This window comes from Monodon monoceros, unplaced genomic scaffold (assembly GCF_005190385.1).
Source record: "Monodon monoceros isolate NGI ecotype Baffin Bay Population unplaced genomic scaffold, NGI_Narwhal_1 Super_Scaffold_7, whole genome shotgun sequence".
Taxonomy (NCBI): domain Eukaryota; kingdom Metazoa; phylum Chordata; class Mammalia; order Artiodactyla; family Monodontidae; genus Monodon; species Monodon monoceros.
The window spans coordinates 62280863-62298491 of record NW_021703784.1 but is presented as its reverse complement, the minus strand read 5'-3'; the positions used below and the strand labels follow the sequence as shown (position 1 = coordinate 62298491).

General features: G+C 35.9%; 1 protein-coding gene across 1 annotated transcript in view; it reads left to right on the top strand.

The window, feature by feature from the left end:
- SBF2 (SET binding factor 2) overlaps window positions 1–17629 on the top strand; it is a 451879-nt gene that overhangs the window by 264139 nt on the left and 170111 nt on the right. Inside the window, exons 14-16 of the mRNA XM_029208916.1 lie at window positions 8123–8327; window positions 13771–13880; window positions 15251–15400. Coding sequence (XP_029064749.1) covers window positions 8123–8327; window positions 13771–13880; window positions 15251–15400 — 465 coding nt within the window. The remainder of the gene's footprint in view (window positions 1–8122; window positions 8328–13770; window positions 13881–15250; window positions 15401–17629) is intronic.

The following is a 17629-nucleotide window of genomic DNA, read 5'->3' as shown; positions in this document are numbered from 1 at the left end:
ACTAATATCCTTGAGAAGGGGATACGCATACATGATGAATGAGTATTTGAGAATATTCCAATGGATTATCATCAGACTTTATGAGATTCCTTCCAGTTCTGTGATTCTAAATCCATGATGGTCCTAAAGTAAATACAAAGTTTTTTCTGAAGTAAATACAAAGTTTTATCTGAAGTAGATACAAAGTTAAAAACAGACATGATGGTAAAGTTACTTTCTTGGGTTGTGCAGGAAGTTGAGGGGAGGGAGGAAGGATGGTCTCAATGCAAGGAAAATAATCCAGATGGTTCTATTTTTAACTAGTCTTTTTTTTTTTTATCACATTTCTAAAATTCCCTTTTGGTAAGCAAAAGCCAACCATATAATTTGACTGTTTCCTTATTATTGGGTTAGAATTGAGACCTGGTGATTCCATTCAGATGTTTGTAAATACTTTATTGCACTGAAGTCTGGTATGTGTATCTAGCCTCTCTCTTTGACTTCCCTTTGAAGTACCTCAAAAACAAACGTTAACTGTCCGGTTTCTTATCATCATTCCCTTATAGTGCTTTTCAGTGAGTAGGGATGAATTGTAGGAATGTGAGTAGACATGAGTAGGATGAATTGCAACGGGGTTTAGCTGCTCTTTTAACTTTCTGAAGCTTCCTAAATAATTAAGAAAAGTGTTTGGTGAGTTTGGTGGAGAAGGGAAAGGGAAGGTGGAATGAAGACGAAGGAAAGGAATAAATCCATTAGAGACAAATGTGTATGTGTTGGCAAAGTTATACCATGAAGATTTTTATTGGCCATACATTGGTACAGCTTTTCTTTCCATGCCGGGTTGATAATACTGTGTCTGCCTACTTTGGCTATCAGAATTCTTGATGTCTACATGACAGCACATGTAGCTACTCACCTGCTCTTTCTCTGTGATTCTTGGTATACACTTATAAAAGACAACTAGCTGAATGCAAAATGAGAATATTAAGATAGGTCAGATCAAGAGCTTTATAAACATCTGTTCCAAGGCAGCAAGAAATCAATTGGACATGTGTTTTACTGTTTTACATAGTGCAGTTTTTCTAATTTGTTTTTCATCTGTGGTAGTACATAAACATTTGCTAGACTGTGTAATTTGTTTTCTTAAAAATTAAAGGAAAAATGAGAGGATTTGGACTTTCTTATAAAATAATATGAGATTTCTATTTGTGCCTAATAAGTATTTCATTGCCCAGTGTTGAAACAAATAAGTCTGAAAACTAATGAGAGAACAAAGCCCAAATGCAGGAGTAGCCATTCTAAATCACATAAGATCTGTTCCCTTTACATTTCTGCAGAAAGTTAATTTCACTCCCAGGCACATTCAGTCTACACTGATGATATTTGTACTCTTTGCCAACTGTGAATAAAGGGGTTTATTGTTGTTGTTATAGGAAGGAAGTAAAATATTACAGTCATCTTTCATCTTAAAAAGTCAAAACATAAACAACTTACTTAGATTGTTAGGATGAAATGAGGCCCCCACCCCAAAGCGTAAAAATCAGATTCCTTCCTCCACCCTGTCTGGTTTGCTTGTCTATTTTCAGTCGGGTTTACCATGGTGTAATCTACAGGTAGTAAGATTTACCCTTCTTAACGTGCGGTTTGATGGGTTTTGGCAAATGAATGAGTTTTGCGGCCACCGCCACCACACTAAGGGCGTAGAGCATTTCTGTCGCCCCAAATTTCTTCTTAATGCTCCCTTAGAGTCACATCGCCCTGCCACTTCAGACTCTTGGCAACTGATCTGTTTTCTGTCTCTGTAGTTTTTGCTTTTTCCATAATGTCATGACATAGTTTTTTGAGTCTGGTTTCTTTCTCTTAGAATAATGCATTTCAGACTCATCCATGCCACTGCGTGTATGTCATTCCTGTTTATTGTTGAGCAGTACTCCATTGTATGGTTATACCAGAGTTTTATTTATCTGTTGAGCAAATGAAGGACAGTATTGGCAATTATGAGTAAAACCACCCTAAACATTTGCACAGGTTTTTGTGTGAACTTGAATATTTATTTCTCCTGAGTTAATATTTAGGAGTAGGATGCTGGAAAAATGGTAACAAAATGTTATCTCTGTAAGAAACTGCCAGACTGTTTTCTTAAGTCTATACCATTTTTGCATTCCCGCCAGCAATATTTGAGTGTTCTGTTTGCTTTGTGTCTTCACCAACACTTGGTATCCTCAGTTGTTTTTTTGTTTTGCTTTGTTTTTAGCCATTTTAATAGGTGTGTGGTTTTATCCTTTTATGGCTTTAATTTGCATGCCAGCGGGTGAGTGAGAGTATTAGGTCTCCTAGCTAGTCACTTTGTGCTTTCTTGGTACTTGTAAAAAGACTTATCTTAGACCATGAAGCCTCCGTCTAGAGTCATGAATTAGAGCAGTTGTTCTAACAGGGGCAAACTCTGTACCCCCAGAAATTTGTCAGCGTCTGGAGACATTTTTTGGCTGTCTCAACTAGAAAGGGTATACTAGTAACATCTAGTAAGTAGAGGCCAGGGATGCTTCTAAACATCTTACAGTATACAAGACACCCACTTTTCCCTGCCCCCCACCACCAAACAAAGAATTATCTAGCCCAAAATGTCAATAGTGTCAAGGTTAAGAAACCCTGAATTAGGGCAACCAGCACATTACATATTGAAGTCATACACCAAATTTATTTGTATTAAGGATGAGACATTAATTCTATTAGGTGATCATTGAAAGGCCTGTGAGGATGGAAAATTGAGAGTGTTTCATTCCATCAAATGTGTTCACAGCCAGGCAACTCTAAAAAGTCCAGTTACATTTTTTCAGTGTTTAACGATTTAGTCCAATTGATAGTATTGGTTTCGGCTGTATTTAAAAGGATTTTTAAGAATTTGTGTAACACAGGTCTAGGTATGATTGGTGCACATTAAATAATTATTAAATACCTAAATTAATATGGGAAACTTGGTAAACCCTGACAAGGTCACATTGATTTGTCATTCATTGCTGAGACCAATGTGTTGGAAGAAATTTTTTTTCCCAGTGTGCCTACTTTGAATTTCCAGTAGGGTTTGGGGCTTTTTGTTTTGTTTTGTCTTGCTTTGCTTTGCTTTTATTTGAAGTGCTTTCTCAGCCTTGTTTTTTGTAAGCCCTAAGCATATTCTCATTTAGCTTGCCAAAAAAAAAGAGAGAGAGAGAGAGAGAGAGAAAAGAAAAATCCATGTTTCCAGACCAGATGGTGTGTGTGTCATTTTTTCAAGTCTGAGAAAATCATTATACCTCCCATTGCTATAGTATACTCTAAAAGCAGGATTACAGAGCCCACTTCTTGAAAATCATTATCCAACTTTAAAATTCCCTCTAAATGATAGTGCATTTTGCCAGCTTTCTTGTTGCTTTGGACAGAATTATGTTCACCATAAGTATATAGTTGTCTAAATCCTTGGTTATTACTTTATATTTGCACTTCTCTAAAATCAAAGATGAATATTTGGCTGCTTTTTTGTTCTGTTGGAAAATAACGCATTTCCTTATTTCAACACGGAGATTCAACAATGAAATTGGGCTGCGGTTTTTAATGAGCTCAGTAATCTTCAAGGGACTGATCTAAACGCATTTGGAGTTACAAATTATAGCATGTTTCCAAGAACATGCAGAGTTCAACGAGCCTTAAAATGTCTCTCATTTCTGCTATCTTCTCAGAAGTCATTGTGTGACTAAGGTGGGGGTGTGAGGTGGTGAGTGTGGTCCTTTATATTTACCATACTGTCCGCTAGAGGGCAGCAGCGTACAAATACGGCCGCCAGAAAACCAAATAGTACTAGATCTTGGAGCATGAGCCTTTTTTGAATTTTCTAAACACAGCTGAATATATTATCATTTTGTAACTTTAGCCCATAATCTGAATTTTTATGAAGACTATCTGTACAGCTAAAGGATAGCCTCAGCTTTGAACTTTGTTTTAAAATCATTTTTTAGAATGCTTATTATTCTGAATTGTATATGGATTTGGTTCACAATATTTCAAATTGCTTATGAGAAAAAAAATACTGTTAGTGACAAATAGCTATATCTTTTCTTTAATAAGTGATTTTTATTTAAACCCTCATTGAGTACTATTATTGTTGTCATTGTTGTTAAAATATAAGTAGCTGGTGATGTGATGGGAACCCTGGGAGAAAGAGGTGGTTTTAGTTTCAGAGGCATGGTGTCATGCCATAGAATATGCAGTGACTAAACATTTTTCAAATGAATGTACTCTAAACTTTTGGAAAAGAGCTTTCAGATTTATTCTGGGGAAGTGTGTGTGTGTGTGTGTGTGTGTGTGTGTGTGTGTGTGTGTGTGTTGTAAAGCTTTCCTATAACAACTTGTTCCACCCTCACAAGAACCTTGTGAAGTAGGTACTATATTATTATCTTCCTTACAGATGAGGAAACTAAAACCCAAGTGGTAAGAGAATTGATACTGCACCGGGTCACGCTACTAGTGAGTGGCTAAGCTAGGATTTGACCCAGGCAGTCTGATATCAGAGACCATGAGCTAAAAATACTTTGTTGTATTACCTTCTCTCATTGAATTGTCTGACTTTTCCTTCTGAATTATAGTGCTTCCTGTCTCTATCACATTTTCACATATAGTCCTGCTTCTGGGCTTCTCTATTCCATTAGCTCTTTAACCCTTCAGTGATACCAGTTACTATACTGTATTAATTATTAAAGGTTTGCATAAATTTTGATATCTGGAAAGTTTGACTTCTCTATTTACTCTTCTTCAGAATTGCCTTGACTATTTTTGGATCTTTGATCTTCCTTATAAAGTTTAGGATGAATCCATAACATTACCGAATTTTGATTAGAAGCAATCAATATGTGTATATTTATTTTTCTAAACCACCTTAAGTCATTTTTGGAGCAAGAGAGAAGAATACATAGTAAGAGAGAAAATATACTAGAAAAGATACTGGCATCACTAAGAAGATTTCTACTTTTATTTTTCCATTTTTTAAAATTTGTTTTAATGAATATTATTTATATCATAGGAAGTATATTTAAAGTTTTTATTTTATTATAAAGAAAATAAGTATAGATAGAAATGGAAGTAGTGAAGAATGTACTTTAAATGATTCAAACTCAAAATCCACATGAATTACCTCCCCCTCCTGAAAGAAATATCTGCCCAATGGGTATTAGAAAGTTGATATTTATAACTTTTGAGAAGACGAGGTATCTTAGATATCGTGCCTAAAGAACAGAGAAAAAACATGCTGCTTTTGGAAAAGGGCAGTTTCAGAAACTCTGGACTAGTGATATTGGTGTTAATCCAGGGGTAATTTTAGAACAGTTTTTTCAACATATAGTTTAGAAAGTGGTGATTGTGAAGATTTGGCATAGGAATTTACTTATTTTTTCCTGTCTTTGCTGACGATATAAGGGGAAAATACAAAGTGTGTATGAGGGCTACTTTGGCAAGAACAAGTTTTCAATCTGATTTCACCTTCTCAGGAACCTTTTAAGAAAAGTGTAAGTACAGACATACCTCAGAGACATTGTGGGTTCAGTTCCAGACCACTGCAGTAAAGCAAATATCACAATAAAGTGACTCACACGAATTTTTTGGTTTCTCAGTGCATATAAAAGTTGTGTTTACACTGTACTGTAGTCTGTTAATTGTGTAATAATAGTATTTGTGTCTAAATAAACAATGTACATGCCTTAATTTAAAAATACTTTTTTGCTAAAAAATGCTAACCATCATCTGAGCCTTCAGCAAGTCATAATCTTTTTGTAATAATAACATCAAAGATCCCTGACCACATATCACCATAACAAATATAATAATGATGAAAAAGTTTGAAATATTGTTAGAATTACCAAAACATGACATAGAGACACAAAGTTAGCAAATACTGTTGGAAAAAATGGTGCCAGTACTCTTGTTCGACACAGGACTGCCACAGACCTTCAATTTGTAAAAAACCTAGTATCTACGAAGCACAGTAAAGTGAAGTGCAATAAAACAAGGTATGCCTGTATATACTTAGGCAAAGTTATTTATCCAGCATCACATAATGAGCAGAGCAAAAACTAGAACCCAGGCTTTTGACACTTAAAGGAGTATTATTTCCACTGTATTGCTGAGATATGCTCCCCATATCGTCTGCTGTGGTCCAGCCTTTCCTTTTCTGGGTCTGGGTCAAATAACCAGAAAGAATTGTGGGGAGCAGCTCTGGTAGATGATGAGAGTTGGCCATTTTAACTGTCCAGACAATGTATAGGGCAGTATTGAGCCTAATGTACAACGTGAACAACACAGGTTCAGGAGGAAAAAGAAATTTTCTGGTTGCAAAGAATAATAAATGCAAGAATTGGTCTAAGAATGATTGTATAGCAGCCTTCTTTTTTTTTTTTTTTTTTTTTTATGGTATGCGGGCTTCTCACTGTTGTGGCCTCTCCCATTACGGAGCACAGGCTCCGCGGCATGTGGGATCCTCCCGGACCGGGGCACGAACCCGTGTCCCCTGCATCAGCAGGCAGACTCTCAACCACTGCGCCACCATGGAAGCCCCTATAGCAGCATTCTTTAGAGAACTTTGTAAAAAAGATGGATTCCACTCTGCCCGTAGTATTTGAAATATAATTCTACTTAAGTAGTAGCTGGATAAAAGTCCATGCCAGCCCTAAGGGTCTATGAAAATATTAGCTGACACAATTAATTTAATTACTGCAATTCTAATATGTGTTCAACATTGTGTCCCACTCATTAGCATACAGTAGGAAGTAGTTTAGGGTGCCTGCTATGTGCCAGGCAGTTTCTAGATGCAATATGTGTACAGCAGAGGATAAAAAAATAGTTTATAATTGATCAAAATGTCTGTCCTCTTGAGTTTCATTTTAATGAGAAAAGGACAGACAATAAACAAGTTAAATAGAATTTGTAGTATGTGAGAAGGTGACAAGGAAAATATAGTAAGGGGGATAGGGACTGTGTTGGGGGGTGTCATTTTAGATAGGGTGGCCACGAAAGGTGGCATTTGAGCAAAGACATGCAGGAAAAGAGAGAGGGTGCTGTACAAATTGGTGGGAGACAGGCATTCCAGGCAGAGGGAACAGATAAGTGTAAAGACTTTGAGGCAGGAATTAGAAGCCCTGTGTAGCAGGAGCAGAATGAATGAAGGAAACAGTAGTAGGGCACAGTCATAGAGAGAAGCCAGATCTTGTAAATTATTGTAAGAACTTTTGGTTTTACTCTGAATGAGATGAAGAGCTATTTGAATGAACAGAGTAGTTAGGTGATGATTTGACATTTTAACTAGTTCACTCTGTCTGCGGTGTTAAAAATAGAGTGAGGGTAGGAGCAAAGGGTGGAGCAGGGAGACTGGTTAAGAGAATGTTCTGTAGCAACATGAGAGATACTGGCTTGAACCAAGGTGTACTGAAAAGTGGTCAGGTTATAAACGTATTTTAAAGGCAAAGTGTAAAAGGTTTGCAGAGGAATGGATAATTCGGTATTAGAGAAAGGCATTAATGATTAAGCTTTTCACCGGAGTGATTGGAAAAAATAAATGTGCCATTTACTGAAGTGGGGAAGACTGTAGAAAGCAGATCTGGAGGAGGTGAATATTGAGTGCTCCATTTTGGACATATATTTACAATGTTATTTTAAATCCAAATGGAAACACTATGTGCAGGTGGTTGAATATACAAGTATGGAGTTCAGGAGGAAGCTCATTTGGAGATAAAAATTTGTGAATCATTGGTGATTTATGGTTTAAAGATAAGAGACTGGAAGTTATCACCAAGAAAGTAAGTGTAAATAGAAAAGTGGCCCATGATCTGAGCCCTGGGGTATTCACATAGTTAAGAGATTAGGGAGATGAAAAATAAACAAAGATGTAACAAGAAGACCTAGAAACCAAGTGAAGAAAGTGTTCCTTGAAGAGGAAAAAGAGTGATCAGCTGTATCAGATGCTGCTGGTAAATCATGTAAGAAGTAAGATTGCAATACTCTATATTTTATGGCATATATTTGAATGTATGTACAGTGTCTCATCTCTCTGATTTCAGTTTCTGGCTGACAATCTGCCATTGTTCTTTTAACTTTGGAATCATTTTACGTATGTTTCATATCGTAGGAAAATCCAAACCCTCATATGGCGTTTCAGAAAGTTCCACGTCCAACAGAAGGATCCCACTTGCGAGTTCATATTCTTCCTTTCCCAAAGATTAATGAAACTCGGGTACAGGAATTAATACAGGAAAATCTTGCCAAGAACCAGAATGCACCTCCTGCTTCAAGAGTGGAAAAGAAATGTGTTGTGCCCGCAGGTCCACCTGTTGGTATGTATTTGTCCATTTATTTGTTTTAAAACTAAACCTTTTGAGGACTTCCCTGGTGGTCCAGTGGTAAAGAATCCACCTTCCAATGCAGAGGACGTGGGTTCGATCCCTGGTCGCAGAACTGGGATCCCACATGTCACGGGGCAGCTAAGCCCGTGCGCCACAACTACTGAGCTCACGTGCCTCAATGAGAGCCCAAGTGCCGCAAACTACAGAGCCCACGCGCTCTGGAACCCCTGTGCCACAACTACAGAGCCCACGCACCCTGGAGCCTGTGTGCCACAACTAGAGAGAGAAAACCTGAATGCCACAACTAGAGAGAAGCCCGTGCACTGCAACGAAGAGCCTGCGCGCCGCATTGAAAGATCCCGCATGCCTCAACGAAGATCCCATGTGCTGCCACTGAGACCCGACGCAACCAAAAATAAATAAAAATAAACAATAAATAAATCTTAAAAGGAAAAAAGTAAACCTTTTATCAAGATATAAGACACAAAAACAGAAGTGCACGGCTTGATGAGTTTTCACAAAGTGAACAAATTCGTGCAACCAGAATCAGCACTATCAATACCTAGAAACACTTTTCCATTCAGTACCCCTCACAGGGTAACGATTAGCCTAACGGCTCCCACTGTGGAATCTTCTCTTTTTAAAAAATAGCTATATTGAGATGTAATTCACATACCATAAAATTCACCCATTTAAAGTGTGCAATTCAGGATTTCCCTGGTGGAGCAGTGGTTAAGAATCCGCCTACCAATGCAGGGGACATGGGTTTGAGCCCTGGTCCGGGAAGATCCCACATGCCGTGGAGCAGCTAAGCCTGTGCGCCACAGCTACTGAGCCTGCACTCTAGAGCCCGTGAGCCACAACTACTGAAGCCCACATGCCTAGAGCCTGTGCTCAGCAACAAGAGAAGCCACCGCAATGAGAAGCCTGCACACCACAACTAGAGAAAGCACGTGCGCAGCAGCAAAGACCCAACGCAGCCAAGAAAAAAAAAAGTGTGCAATTCAGTGGTTTTTAGTATCTTCACAGAGTGCACTTTCACTGTCTAATTTCAAACATTTTCATTCCTCCAAATAGAAACGCCCATACCCATTAGCAGTTACTCCCCACCCCACCCCCAAAACTACTCCTTCCCCAGCTTTAGGTGGTAATCTACTTCCTGTCTTTATAGATTTGCCTATTTTGGTTATTTTATATAAATGGAATTGTACAATATGTGATCTTTTGTGATTGGCTTCTTTCATGTAGCATAATATTTTCAAGGTTCATCCATGTAGCATATATAGTACTTCATTGCTTTTTGTGGCTGAATAATATTCCATTGTATGGGTGTGCATCACATTTTGTTATCCATATATCAGTTGATGGACATTTGGGTTGTTTCTACTTTTTGGCTACTAATAATAGTGCTGCTGTGAGCGTTCATGTGTAAGTTTTTGTGTGGATATATGTTTTCAGTTCTCTCAGGTATATATCTAGGAGTGGAATTGTCAGGTTATATGATAAGCCTGTGTTTAATGTTTTGAGGAGCTGCCAGGCTATCTTCCAAAACAACCACACTATTTTACATTCCTACCAGCAATGTATGGCATTCTGGTTTCTCCACATCTACTAATGTAGAGTATCTTCTCATGTGCTTATTGGCCATTTTTATATCTTTTCTGGAAAAGAAGTGTCTCTGTTCAGATCCTTTGCCCATTTTTTTTTTTTTTTTGTGGTACGCGGGCCTCTCACTGTTGTGGCCTCTCCCGTTGCGGAGCACAGGCTCCGGACGCGCAGGCTCAGCGACCATGGCTCACGGGCCCAGACACTCCGCGGCATGTGGGATCCTCCCGGACAGGAGCACAAACCCGTGTCCCCTGCATCGGCAGGCGGACTCTCAACCACTGCGCCACCAGGGAAGCCCCCCTTTGCCCATTTTTAAATTGAGCTATTTGTCTTTTTGTTTAAGAAGTCTCTGTATGTTCTGTATACAAGTCCCTTATGAAACATGTTAATTTGCAAATATTTTTTCCCATTCTGTGCATTGTCTTTTTTTTTTTACTGATTTTTATCTCTTCTTTTTCTTCAGCTATTGCGGGAGGTGTGTTAAAGTCTCCCATGATAAGTAATAGAATTGCCTAGTTCTCATTTTAGTTCTGTCCATTTTTTCTTTATGTATTTTGAAATTGATTTATTATATGCAAATATATTTACAAATATTATAGCATCCTGGTGATTGATCCCTTTATCATTATGGGATGTCCTTCTTTGTCTCTAGTAACACTTCTTGGCATAAAGTGTACTTTGAGTTTTATACGGCTAGACCAGCCTTCCTTTGGTTAGTGTTTGTATGGTTTATCGTTTTTTATTTTTTTATTTTCAAATTCTGGGTCCTTATAATTAAGATATGCCTCTTTTAAGCAGCATGTGGGGTTTTTTTTTTCACCAGTTTGACTATTGTAGTATATTACTTGTATTTAGCTCATTTATATAAATATAATTACTCATACAGTAATGGCTTTAATATAATTTACTGGGTTGTTTTTTCTATTTGATCCTCTTGTTTTACATTTTCCCCTGCTTTCTTTCATTCTTTTCGATTAATAAATTATTTTTTATTCCATAATTCATATCTGTTAACTTGTTATTTATATACGTTTACTGTTCTTTTAGAGGTTTACATCAGTACTATAGCATACATCCACTTTTGTCTGTTCAGCTCTCACCAGAAACTTTGCTGGTCAACCTGGCCATCTGCCAGAATCAAGCCCAGATTCTCAGCTTCCTGTCTGTACTCAATATTGGCAAATCTCTTAGGGAAAAAGTGGATGTACTTGTTAACTTACCTCTTTGGTCTTTTCCTTTCTCTGGAATTTTAGGTCCTCTAATCCATGTGTTTCTGTAGCACTCTGATATATTTAAATAGATGGCTTTTGCATTTTATCTTACTTTTATAATTGTTCCTGGTGGGAGTTTTAGTTTGTTACAAACTGTTCCATCATACTTGGAAGTGAGTGTAATTTTATTATTAAAATTCCGGGATAATAATGTATTAATTATGTTGTTTAATTATTTATGTTGTTTATGTTGTAATGTTAATAATGTATGTATCTTAACATTTATGTTATATAGTAATGTTAATATTACTTATTATTTATTATTTACTTAATAATGTTAATTTGTTATTATTTCCCTAAGTAGTAACAGCTTTTACTTAAGTGTTGATTGTACTTTCACATAGAGAAGAGAATGGATGAGAAGTAGACATGTTAGTGTAGTTATTTTTTGAAGGGTTTGGTCATTTTACTTTAATATCCATGAGCTAGTTGAATGCTTTCTTTAAATACCCACATGAACAGATTAGAAGTTGGTTTAAATTTTAATTTGCTTGAATTGTAGCCTTGTCTCAATATTGTTTTTGTATAATCTCTTTACTTTCATTTTCAATCAGCATCAAATTCTTTTTTTAGATGCATATGGAATGTCTCATTGTAGTCAGTGAGAGAGTTACACATGACTCAGTATTTGTCCCTGCATGCACTTCCTGTAAAACCAGAATGAATGAATGAATGAACAAATGAACAAATGATGAATGAATGAGTGAAAGACGAATACAGGGACCTCTCTCCAAGTTTCTGGTTCATTTGAGTTGATCAGAATTAGGATTTCCCTTGTATTAAAATTAAAAGGTATGAATGTTTCATTTTACATGATACCCATTTAATCTGAATGTAGAATTGCTCTGTCACTTTAAGAGCCATTCACATTTTGAGAGGTTAATTAGTTTCCAGCTATTCCTCAGAGGGACCAGAGTGTTGATGAATACTATTCAAATGCTATTTCAAATGCTAGAAATAGCATTTGAAAGCCAAAGCCTTGGGAAGGAAGCCCTGGGGAGGTCAAATACCCATAAACCAGAGTTGTTATCAAATGTTAGAAAGCTAGTATTAGAATGCCACAACTGGGGATTTGGCCAATGCCTGATACATCAGTAACTCTAAGTGAAGAACTTTCTTCTGGGAATGAACTAAGTCATAGTCTCCAAAGGAAAATAATAATTCCCAGATGGTAAACAGATTCATTATAAGAAAATGTGGGGTTTTTAATGGTTCATCCTAAAGAAAATTTAAAATGCTGCTAAAAAGATTTTAGAATTAAAATTTTATAAACATAGGTTAAAGATGTTACTCTCTCAATAAAGCATGTGGTCTTATTTGGAGACTAAGAAGTTTTCTACTCTAAATATAGATCAATTTCAGTTTCAGTCTATGCCACTGACCTACACATGTGGGAAGCACCAGAGTGCAAAATTAAGAATGCACATTTCAGACAGAAAAGTCATATGAAATGATCTATTTTACAGTCATGGTCATTAATGTTAATCTTACATGATTTTAAGTGATTTCAAGAAAACTGCAGTAAAAACCAAGTAAGATTGATTTCCTGATTCTGATAAAGCACTATAGTTATGTAAGATATCACCAAGGGGGAAGGTGATTAAGTGCATGGATCTTCTCTGTACTAATTTGCAACTTTTTGTAAGCTTATAATTATTTCAAGATTTTTAAAAGTTTAAAAAATTATTTGAAGGATATAAAATTTCGTATTGATGAAATGAAAGGAATGCTAAGAGTAAGATATGGTGGTCTTTCTTGTTAGGTAAGAGCAGCCATAAAATATAAGGCTTAAGAATTATTGATACTGCCTCATTTGTACAAATTATATAGTGTAGTTCTTTGTGAAATTATGCTTTTTATTTGACAAATACTGCTTTAATTTATATCTTTCTAATATTCTTTTAATAAGTTAAATTTATTTTAAGTAATTTAAGGCTATGTAGTGCACTAGAATTATCCAACCTTGTAAAGTTGACAGGTACTAAGTTCACAGAACTGAGAAGTGACTCTCCCAAATGTTTATAGTGATTCTTTGGCCATGATCATTTCTCTTTGTGTGCAGTGCTTCTTCAGGTCACCTGTACTCAGATTTGTAGAACCTAATTTTTTGTGGTATGTGGTTTTTCTTTGGTAATATGTTAGAAGTATCAACTTCTTTGTCTGTTAGTAGTCAGTCCTCTTACATATGAGTGTTTGCTATTTTTGTCATGATCTTGTACCCAAAATATTTTTTATCTGTTTGTTTACAATTAAAGGAAAAATTATTACCTTTGCTTAAAAAAAATTTACTGAGCAATGTAAATATGAATTAATTTGCCTAAGAGTTAAGTACAGTGTGAAATTATCCTAAATAACCCATTGACTAGCCTGCCACTTCACAACCTAAAAATGTAATCAAAGTGAGGAAATGAAATACTTTCAGTGTCATGTAACAAGGGAAAAAAACGCTTAAGTGTTGGTCATGTAAACAGAGTCATAAACTGTAAACAGTAATATTCCCCTTTTGTAATTGCTGAAGGAGTTTAATTTGTGTTTTCCTTATACTCCTTTACTAGTTTCAATAATGGATAAGGTGACAACAGTTTTCAACAGTGCACAGAGATTGGAAGTTGTTAGAAACTGCATCTCATTCATATTTGAAAATAAAACGTTGGAGACTGAAAAGGTAATAAAATGCCATCTTTCCCAAGTAAGCATTCATCACATCCCTTTCAGATTTCTATGTTTAGCTTGCCTACTGACCGCTTCTCTGATTCAATCCCTTTTCCTTATAAAGTATCCTTTCATTGTTTTGATCATTTTAAATGAACAGTGTCTAAGATTTAAATTCTTAGCCAAGCCTAATTATATGGCAACCAGAGAAGTATTGATAGTCATTTTCCCCCCCTGGAACTTTTAAACATTGTTCATTAATTCTGTTTTGGCATATTACTTAGAAACTTAACATCTAAAATATAATTTTATTTATTACAAAGAATCTAGTTAGAACAAGTAATGAATTATAAAAATTGTGGTATTCATTTAAATATGCCTTGTTAAAGCACATTTTCTTGCCTTCTTTAATGAAACATACTAAACATATGTAACCTTTCCTTAGTGACTCGTCATAATTCTGAACATTTATTACAAGGGGCTAGTAAAACATGTAAAATGAAGTTTTTACCCTTGCACTAAATGACCTCAAGCCTCTTTATATTTTGAGTTTTTCTGGTATCCATTTTTTTCTTATGGTTGAAGTGTTACAGACTTTCTTTTGCTTCTCTTGCTTTCAGCTTTCACAGCCTGTTTCCTGTACCCGTTGTAACAATATTAGGTCCCCCTGCTCTCAGTCGTCTTCCCTTCCTTCTTATTTGCCCCTTTGTTCTCATTTTAGGTTTTCAAAGTTAAATTATTACTTTATGTAAAGTAAATTAATTCAGCTCTAAAGGTGAAACGGAAGAGGCGTTCTTGTGGGTGATGAAGTGAAAGAATTTTAGTACATACACCTAGAGATTTCTGTTCGTTGCTCTGAGTTTTTTTCCTTCTTAATTATGCTTTTGAAATAAGAAGAGATTGCAGAATTTTCCAGTCATAAATTAAAACTGAGTAGTGATTAAGTTGCTAATCACTTGAAAAGTATAAAATCACCCATGATTCTTGTCATTTTAATTTTTCCTTCTGTTCTTGCCATGGAGATGTGACCAGTTGTTGCAAGAACGTGTCTAAGTGTCTGTGGTTTTGACTCATAATCTGAAGCAACAGTTATTTTGGTGACCACAATTTTGATGAGTTTTTTTTAATGAAGTTTAATGTTTTTTAAATGTATCACATAAACTAGTCCTACTTATTTTCATGCTGCCTTACAAATTAAAAAATCACTATAAATCCATCTGTTTACAGTTGTCCTTAACAGTACATCAACTCTTTTCTAGCAGTTTAATTCTACTAATAACTCTGTTAAATGGTTTATAGGATACACGTGAGTTTTCAGCATGATTGAAAGTTACTTTTTTTCCAGTGGTACCTTTTGTTCATGTCTTCCTCTCTTGTCCTCAGACCCTTCCTGCTGCACTGAGAGCCCTTAAAGGAAAGGCAGCAAGACAGTGTCTCACTGATGAGCTGGGTTTACATGTTCAGCAAAACCGGGCAATATTAGACCATCAGCAGTTCGACTACATAATAAGGATGATGAACTGTACTCTACAGGTAACTTTTAGTTCTTTCAGATTATCCTTCTTATTTGAGAATACTTTTTATTTTTCCAGGTGATTCAGTAATTACCAATATATCAGGTTCTTGAGCCTTCTGCACCTAATAGGATGAAGAGCCAATATCCATACCATTTCTGTCAGAAACACTTACGTATTACTTGGCATAAATATTAAGAGTTTTTTATTCTTTCTGTTTTTTCTTGAAAAATATTAGGTTATTTTACTAGTTCTATAAGCAAGCTTTCTGAAAATGAAAAGTCATCTTTAAAACATTCAGTTATATATTACTTAATGTCTGTATTCACGTCAGCCCTTTTCAGTCAGTTTTCAGTTGTACTATTAAAGCAGAGGGCAATGAATGATGGGTAATCCAAATGATAAATGAATTACTCAGTTAAGTGTTTACTAAGTACTTTGTGTGGGTAAAGCACAGAAAAAAATATTTCCAGTTGGCTTCAACATACATGTATTATCTTACAGAGATAAACTTCCCACACAATAATGAGGACACAGTTTAGGAGAAGCAAATAATCTGATTTCCCTATCCTGTCCCTGTGACATTGGCATTGTATTCTTTGTAGGTGATGCAAAAATTCTTTCTTAAACTTTTTGCACAAAGAGAAAAATGTGATTAAATATTAAGATTTCAAAGACTATCTGTGGGACTCCAGAGAGATTGAGTAAAATGCATGTTAAATTCTGGTAGATTGGAAAGTGAGATTTACAGGGTATAATTAATAATAACATTTGTGGATGAAAGAAGGCCTAAAGAAGTGGAAAGATATACCATGTTCATGGATTGGAAGACTCAGTATTATAAAGATATCAATTCTCCCCAAAATAATCTATAGAGTTACGCAATTCCCATCAGAATCCCAACAGAAAGAGCAAAAGTCTGAGAATTACCAACATGCTCCTAAAACAAACGGCAAAGCCTGGGAATTGGCCTTGTCACATATCAAAAATTAGTTTAAAAGAAGACACACAAATGGCCAAAAGGTAAGTGAAAATGTGCTCCGTGTCACTAATCATCGGGAAAATGCAAATCAAAATCACAACGAGATACCACCTCACATCTGTTAGAAAGGCTATTATCAAAGACACAGGGGATAATAAGTATTGGCAAGGATATGGAGAAAAAGGAACCCTTGTGCACTGTCAGTAGGACTGTAAATTGGTGTAACCACTATAAAAAATAGTATGGAGATTCCTCAAAAAATTAAAAATAGAACCATACCATATGATCCAGCAGTTCCACTCTGGGTATATCCAAAGGAAATGAAAACAGGCTATTGAAGAAGTATCTGCACTCCCAGGTTCACTGTAGCATTAGTCACAATAGCCAAGATGTGGAAATAACCTAAATGTCCATCAGTGGATACATGGATACATGGATAAAGAAGATGTGGTATATATACACAGTACAGTGGAATATTATTCAGCCACGAGAAAGAAGGAAATTCTACCAGTTGCAATAACGTGGATGAACCCTGAAGGCATTCTGCCAAGTGAAATAAGCCAGACAGAGAAAGACAAATGCTGCATGGTATTATATGTGGAACCTTAAAAAACAAAAAAAGGTCAGACTCTTAGAAACAGAGTAGAAAATGGTTACCAGGGGCTGAGAGGTGGAAGAAATAGAAAGAGGTCGATAAGTGGTACAAACTTTTAGCTATAAGATGAATAAGGCCTGAGGATCCAAGGTACAACATGGGGATTACAATTGGTAACACTTTATTATATAACTGAAATTGCTAAAAGAGTTGAACTTAAATGTTTTCACCAAAAAAAAAAGACAGATAAATGTGTAAGGAGAGGTGTTATTTAACTGAGTTGTGGGAATCCTTTCACGATGTATACATATATCAAATCACCTCAGTGCACACTTTAAATATCTTACCATTTTATTTGTCAGTTATACCTCAGTAACACTTAAGAAATTTTTTAATTAGTTTAAGATTGTAGTAATTAAGACAGTGTGTGGCACAATCATAAACAAATTGGCCAGTAGAGCAGAATTTAGAGTTTATAAACAGATGTACACATGTTCGGAAATGTGATTTATGACAGAGTTGGTGTTTCAGATTAGTGACAAAGGTAAAAAATTCAATAACTAGTACTGGGACAGTTGGGTGACCATGTACACATAATGAACTATGTACAGGAAAAATGTACCGATACCTCACACTATACACTAAAATCAGTTTTATGTGGATTAAATATT